The following is an 8121-nucleotide window of genomic DNA, read 5'->3' on the forward strand; positions in this document are numbered from 1 at the left end:
GCCTATCCTATAAAAGTGGTAAAAGAACGATCCAGTGTATGGTGATATTTTTCCCAATTCCAAAAGTTACCCGGAATAACAAAGTGGATTCAGACAGGTATTTTAAAGTCATTTTTAATAAGACAATGTACAAAAATATTGGCGCTGATACAGCAGGCGAAGCATTGTAGGAAGTGGTGGATGAAAACTGGCTGGATGAAACTGCTCAGTTTTCTTTTATTTGAGTGCCGTTTCTTGAACCTTGTAGAAGGAAGGAACAGCTCGACTTTGGCACATGGTCTTTTTGGTGTTTTTACCTCCAATGCATTTGTCAATTTTATGGTTACAATTTCCACTGAAGACTGCAAACATTCAGTTGTACTGGTCCTAACTGTGGTGCGGAGGACTAAGCATAGTGAGCTCTGCACTTGTCACAAGGGACCAAGGAAGTGGGGGCACTTGTTAAAAAGTAAAACTAAATTCTAAAGCAGAAGAGGGTTTTAAAGCGGGATGGACCAGTTAGACGCTTACAGGCTATAAAGAAGGTGCAAGGGGCTGAAGAGGTTTTGAGTATGTGTGTCACAGTGATTTTACAGGATCTGTCGGGGTCTTCCATAGCTCATGCCCTCCTGACTGGCTCCCTTATTGGACCCCATCTGTAGGCCAATCACGTTCTTGCCCGCCTTCAGCTGGTCATCGCTGAAGTCTCGCTTGTTCTCCTGTGCTTTCCTGCAAAACATCATTGAAAGTGTCGCTTAATTAATCAGCAAAACTCTGTTGTGTTACATGAAAAACCCCACTTCTTTTGTATTGGACTCACTTGAAGAACCAGTTAGGGTCTCCATTGTATGTGCCTTCATCCTTGGTGACGGCCAAGCTACCCAGAGCTGACAGGGTCCTCTGCACCGCCGCCAGGTCCTTAGCTGTCCACAAACACACATGCAGATAGCATTATCAACCTTAGCATCGTTCACATTGTGAAAGCGTATCCAAGCATTTTCTTTCTCTATCAAACTACCAAAGTTTTTAAACCCAAGCTAAAGCCGTGTACCTGTAACCTTGAAGTCCCCATGACATATGTCTCACCTATACACCTGTATCAAGTCCAACAGTAGCAAAAAAGCCATTTTGTGGGTATTTTTATAGCATAACGTACATTCCTCGCTATTGGCTGCTGCTTGTTTGTTTTTTTACAGGAAACACGGAACTACGCTGAAGCAAATAGTAATTGATTTCATTTGGACTTTAAGTGACAGGAAATACTTTCCAAGGAACTAAAATGTCAATTTGTCGTCATTTTTGAGCATGACTGATGCTCAGTGAGGCTTGGACTTTATGCTTTCTTCTGTAATTCCATGTTGATGTGTTAAAGTACAATGAACAAACAAGAAGCTCCACCTCCCCCAAGTTCCTGTACTCTTGGAAAGTACTACACCCCGAGTAAGGACTTTTTGGGGGATAAAATAATGTGCCCGAAACTTAATTTAGACAACTGTGTTGAGAACACACTGAGTTCCTCCAAAAGTTCCTACTCCCTGGGAGAGTTCCTGCATTGGAAACGCAGCTCAAGTTTTGTTTTCTAGCATTAAATGTTTGCTATAACCGAGGAATGAAGACCATGAAACCCATCTGACCTTCCCATAGGTCCACAGTTTGGAACATGTCAGTCTTGGTGACACCATAGTTCTCGGCAGCAGTGAGGAACTGGGAGATTTGCTCCATCTGTTTGAAGGCCATGGATGAGCTCTGGATCTTCTTCACAGGTTTGTCTCCAGCAGACAGACTGTTGATTAGTTCACCCAAAACCTGGGGAGACGAGATCCAGAGACAGATGGTAGATGAGATGATATAGAAGGGGAGGCATTTAACAGATCATTAACCTAAGCACATCATGATGTCTTGAAAAAACATGTAATCCAACTGTTAAACTCACACATCCGTCTTTCAGCCAGGCCTGGAATCCCGCTTTGCCGGCCTCTGGCCTTCCCACGCCTGAGCCACACTGACGGCTGATCCACTCCACCAGGATCTGCTCCAGGTCAGGGTCATACTTGCTGTCGATCTTATCCTGAACCTGCCGGCTCAGGCCGAAGGATGGACCTTTGTTAGCCATGCCGACTCCCTGAGAGGTGAGCGTGAAATCGAGGGAAGAGCGAGAAGAATGAGTAGGAGAGGCGGGGAGGGAAGGTGGACGATACAGTGGAGGGAGACGGGAGAGCGAGGCAGTGTGGGGAGGGAGACAAACAGAGATGCAATGAAGTAAAGGGAAAACATTTTTAAAAAATTATCTCTGGAGAAGTATGTGATCATTGGTAGTCGGATTTTCACCGGTATCATCCTTCCTTCCATCTTGTCAGTTTACAGCAGTGTGTATATTCATGACAACATATGGAGTCTATGAACTTACTTTCCAGTATTACTACCATTTGGTCCAAAAGTGTTGTTTTTAGGCAATGCAAACAATAACATCAGCAATTACATTTAGATCATAGCGCCGTAGTGTGTGGATACAGCCTTTATAAACAATCATGCATATGTGTGCGAATAATCTAGAGGAAGACATATATATACTTAATATACACACATAAGGATACTTCTTCCATACTGTTCTGCACATAATATGCACCGATACAAACATTGAGGACATGCAAGTCAAAAGCGTGTATATATAAGCATAAATGCTCAGCACGTCGTTTAAACACATTTTCCAGAACAGCAGCATTAACAGCCTTGTGTCTCCTAATGCAGACCATTAAGCCCTATTCAGGACCTGTGTCCGAGGCAAAGTGGTGTACAGTGGGAGCACTTTATGCGCCAGTTGATTTTTTTGCATAATTTCTCCTCTTACACACACACACACACACACACACACACACACACACACACACACACACACACACACACACACACACACACACACACACACACAATCTCTCTCGCTTGCTCTCTTTCCCCTGGTCTCTGTCACCACATGTATCATTGCCAGCACTTTTTTTTTTTTGCCTTATGCTTCTGTATTGCCTTTGGGCCAACAGCCAAGTGCAAAACCTCATATCAAAGTGCTGTCTGCACCATCCAACCTTTGTTGCCATCTTGATGTCAGGTCACTTCAACTTCCTGTTCCTGGGGAGGTTCAAAGTTCAAATGTTAAAGGTCAAACCCAGGAGTTTAATAGAGGAGGCTCTTCTCTGGCACAGGACCGGGAATGTTGTTACCACCGGCAACAATAAACGTCTGTTCATGAACAACCCTTTTGTGCATTGTTGTATGGAGTTGTTTTCCATTGGTCACTGGATTTTTGGCTGTAGTACTCATCGCATTTATTTTTATTTTCAATATACAAGCTAATACTCTTCCCTTCACCTTTTACCTCATGTTCCTTTGTTCTGTCTTTCTGTTCTTTCCTCCTTTTCTTTCACCTTTCTCTACTTTGCTTTATTGCATCATTTCCATGCTTTTCTTTTTCAACTTTTCATCAAACTAAACTGTAGATACAAAGGTTTCATCGGAAAGCAAAAGTTACGCCTGCAATATGGCAACTGAAACAAGGCGTGGACACAATGCTGGCATATTCTCTCGCCAACTTTGTCTGTTTAATGTTTGGGTATCCAAGTGGTGTACAGGTGGTTTATAAGAGTGATTTCACCACAAACAGCTGCCGGCTACGGCTGGAAATGATCTGAAAAGTGTGATGGGAATAAAGGTATGAAAGCCGTAAAGCTGCGGGCCGTAACGCAATGACACAGAAGGCGCCAAAATGCTCTGTAGAGCAGAGCGTAACTGACGACTTGGTGATAATTATCACTATGAGCGAACCCTTTCACATTACATTTGATCCATGGTTACTATGAAATGATTAATGGCCTTTATAGGCGGTTTTTCTTTTGATACATTTAAATTCTATTACTTCTTTACTTTTGATTACACTAAGTCACATTTTTAATGCAGGACTTACAGGTGCAATATGTAAGAACTTAAGCTGAAAACATTCAAAAATCACCAAAATCGATCAACACAATGTGAATAAATACCAGTTTTGAGGGTATGATGTCTGTGTGTTGTGTTGCAGAGATATCTACTGAAGTTAGCATGCTAACAAGCAAGCCCTGGCCTGTCTCGGTCCAAAGCTCCTGTGCTGGCTGTAAAAACACTTACACTCCCCTGGTCTCCGAGCCTTCAGTCTAAACTGCTAGCTGCACGGCTAACTGGGCTAACCAGCTAACGGCAGCTGCAGTTAGCAGCATTTTGTGGTTACACCTTACTTTGAGGTGGCCAGTTCTTAAATATTGCACCTTTAATACTTGTGTTTTAATGCTGAATAAAGCAGTGTTTTCCACCACTGCAAATAGATATACTGCACGTCCGTATATCAGAGTCTGTGTGCCAATGGCATTAATGGCTACCTGCCCAGAATGTGGTGCCTGTCCAGACCGCAAGAAACCAAACACACATGCTGGGCAACATGCTCACTTACATACAACCGCAAGTTTAGATACTTTATTGTCTCTTCGTCTGTCTGCCTGTCTTTCTCTCCTTCTGGCACGGACAAATACAGGCATAGCCCTCGTTATTCTCACTGATATGCGTCATTATGTAATCGTTATAACAGCGTAATGTTTGTCTGGTATGCTGTTTACTTGTCCTTTTTTCCACTGGCCTCTAGTTCTTAGTCTTATAAACTACTCTCTGGACCACAATTGCAAATCACACTCACAGGCCTCTTTCTAGAAGAGAGAAATATAAGTTATGTTCACCACAAGAGAAGAGAAGAGAAGAGAAGCATGAACTATCAGTCTGCGTGTGTGTACTCCATGACAACCATACAAAGATCACATATTATTTTTGGAGGTTAAATCAGTCCGTTAGGGCCTGATCTCTATTTCTGGTATTTATGTGTATCTGGGGACCTGTTATCCTTGGGACCCGGCCCAGGTCCAATAACTCAAGACTATCTGCTGCTAAACAAGCTTCTGTGCTGTCTGGCTGCGTCTCCTTAAATATGCAAGTCAGTGTTCACGAGACATGATATAAAAACACTATAAAAACTGCATTTCAACATACAGCATGAGCCAACTATTGTAGCATCAAACAGGAGATACTACTGTACATTGATCTCTGCTACTTTTCATACCAGTACTACAGTTGTTTCTACAATTACATCTGCAAGTACAAGTATCACTGCTGCTGCTAGTACAATTACTACAGGAATTGATAGTGCAAACAAAGTTCTGCTACTGTAACAACTACTGCTGATACAGTTTACAACAATTCAGAAAATGTGTTTTGGCAATATATATATATATAGTATAATATATAATATGCTACTATTACTATATAAGACATCAAATATTTCTAAGAAATGTTTCTGAGATTTAATAAAAAAGTGAGTGAGCAATAAAAGTAATCCTCTTGCATATGAAAAATTAAAAGAAAGGTAACGATACTAAAAGGAAAATATGGAGAAAAAAAGAGATTTTAAGTAAAAGAAAGCCTAAAATGCCTACTTTATTACTGTCCAGGAGTACTGTATCCCACAAACATGACTTCATCACCTCCGTCTCTCCCGGTTGTATTTTTCCTGCTCTGTTTCTCTATTACCATGGTAAATCTGTCTAATGCCAGAACAGGAAACCAGTGTGAGGGCTGTGGCTACTGTGGCAGCCTGAGGGGATATGCTGTCATGCGGCCTCGTCTCCTCTACAGTTAACCAGCCAACCACCGTATAATGAATTGGTTTAAAAAAACTCCAGGGGAATGTACAATCACTGTAATACGTTCTTTTTTTTTTTTTGTTTTTTTTTACAGATCAAGGTTAGTTAAGCTGATGTCATTGGAGTCATCTGGTTGAAGGTGCTCTACATCATTAACCACATCCTCAGAGTAGGAGCTCTTTTGTTACATGGCTGTGCAGAAATCTTTGTTTAGAGTTGTCAAACTTTTATGAGCACTGAAAGCTTTTCTGAAATCGCTGCCAAGACCTCTGATTACTCTGACAAACTTTATAGCTGCTGTGTGTCTGAGCTGATGTATTTCATAAGTGTGCATAGTGCTGTCCAGTGCAACTCAACCCCAGAGCCCCTGCTTTGTTGCACGGATGTGGTTATCTCCTGGTTTATGTGCTGCCACAGGATTGGCAGTAGAGATTGTGTTATCTGCCCCTGCTGCTACCACTGGTACTTCCCTTCTGGTACTGCTGGCCTGGTTTTTACTGGAATCATTGGATGTGCTGCCATCTTTAAAGCAACATTATGTAACTTTTTTAAAAATCTTAAAATAACAGCCTCAAAATCCTTTTGATGGTACAATGTAATAGGGTGAATGGTGTCCTTGTCTCAGCCACTCCGCCCCCCCATCACTTGTTTCTGCACTATGTAACTTCAGTGAGAGGGTAGGATCACAGCGTTACATACATGTTTACTTTAACACACAAGTTTTTTTTTTACAAATAGGGGGGATCACAGCAAGCTTTTAGATATTGCAGAGCTTTTCTATCATAACACACCCGTAATCATACACAGAGAATGAAAGTTAGGGAGAGAAACTATTTCTGCATGTCTCCGTCTGTGTGTCTGCCTCACTGAAACATTTTTTCATCTGTCTCTCTGCATCTGTGTCCTCGTTAGGAGGTGTGGCTACCTTCCATACCTTGTGAATTCACAGGCTTCCAAAGTCCATGTATGGCAGTGGATCATTTGCTTGTGCAAATAAAATTATGTATACTGAGAGAGTTATGCAACACTGCCTGATTATCCTCTTCTTGCTGACATGGAAAGCATAATAACCCTCAAACATCATCTGATGGTTCAGATGATGTTTGAGGGTTATTATGCTTTGAGGGTAAACACTGCAATGAGACAAGCCTCCGTCACAATTAGGTCATTGAGGAAATCCCACTAAAAAAGCAGACGATTTGTGTTCAACCAGAGTCAATATAAAAAAAGAAGCTTTTAACAGATGATTATTCTTACACTGAACAAGTGAATAGTACCCAGTGGATCACATGTAACTAACTAACTAACAGTAATCTTACAACGACACAGGATTGTATGTAACCGTAAATCAAACAAAATGTAAGATGCTTATGTAATCTACAGAAACAACTTCAGGAAACTTTAAATATTCTCTCCATATACGTTATAGCCACTATTAAACTCTCGGTCAGTGCAGATGCAGAACTCAAAGTGCATATATTTGCATACAGATCTTTCATTGAATGAATACATTGCTCTTATTTTGAAATGGCTACAACTTCTGCTATGGTCACCTTACCATCAAACATGTGAGATGAAGGACTTATATGCATATTTTTTTATAAGAAGTTAAGAAAACTAACGTGAAAGCCTTTTGACAAGCCACCTGCCAGCTTGTCTTGCCCCAAGTCCAGCTCAGGAGCTTTATCTTATATGGAGGAATAAAATAAAGAAGTATACTCACTGTGTGAAGGAATAGGTCAGATCTCTGCTGGCTACTAGTGCAGTGTGAGGGGTGAGTGTGGATGCTTGACTGAGTGTTTGTATATGCTTCACAGGGACCTCCCTCTCAAAAATGCCGGCTTAAAAGGAACAGACGAGGCAAGATGACTTCACTATCCTCCTGAAAGAGAGGGAGGGAGGGAGGGAGGAGGAAGGAGGGAGCATGACAGAGAAATAGGGGGGAGAGAGGGGAAGGGAAAAAGGAAACTTCATCCTTAAAAGGGCAATGGCCTTTCAGCAGCTCCCTCTCCCTGTCTGCACGTCTCTTCCCCCTCACGTCTAGTTAAAAAGCCCAGCCTTATTTGGGTAGAGCTGTTCCATGTAGAGGAGAGTCAGCAGCCAGGCAGCGTTGGTTTGGTCAGCAGGAATTCTCCAAATACTTTCACCACATCCCTCCTCGCTCAAAGTGGCAGCAAGGTGGTGAGGGAGAAGATGGGGGCTGATGGAAAAGGTGGAGAGGGAGGAGTAGAGACGGGACTTCAACAAAATAGAGAAAGAGATGCTGGGTGTGGAAAACAGAACGTAGGTGTTGGTCCTGTCCTTTTCTAGAGAAGGAGCGATGTCTATCTCCAAAGTTTTAGACAGCAAGGAGGGAAGGAGGATGACACGGGCAAAAAGAGGGAAAGGCATGCATGAGAAAAAGAGAGGAAGAAGGAGGAGAGGAGAGGAG

General features: G+C 42.1%; 1 protein-coding gene across 2 annotated transcripts; it reads right to left on the minus strand.

Annotated features, from left to right (window-relative positions):
- Positions 1–98: 98 nt before the first annotated feature.
- On the minus strand, positions 99–7519 carry tagln (transgelin). 2 transcript variants are annotated; one of them, XM_073484232.1, is made up of 6 exons: positions 7414–7497; positions 3060–3102; positions 1913–2101; positions 1614–1785; positions 800–902; positions 99–708 (listed from the first exon to the last, which is right to left on the minus strand). In XM_073484232.1, exons 2-6 carry the CDS (start codon positions 3069–3071, stop codon positions 570–572), a joined length of 615 nt encoding a protein of 204 aa, XP_073340333.1. In that variant the 5' UTR covers positions 3072–3102; positions 7414–7497; the 3' UTR covers positions 99–569. The 2 variants fall into 2 exon arrangements, with proteins under 2 accessions (XP_073340333.1, XP_073340340.1); XM_073484239.1 differs by lacking the exon at positions 3060–3102 and having other exon boundaries at positions 7414–7519.
- Positions 7520–8121: the final 602 nt, after the last annotated feature.

The sequence above is a fragment of the Pagrus major genome, chromosome 2 (genome assembly GCF_040436345.1).
Source record: "Pagrus major chromosome 2, Pma_NU_1.0".
NCBI lineage: Eukaryota > Metazoa > Chordata > Actinopteri > Spariformes > Sparidae > Pagrus > Pagrus major.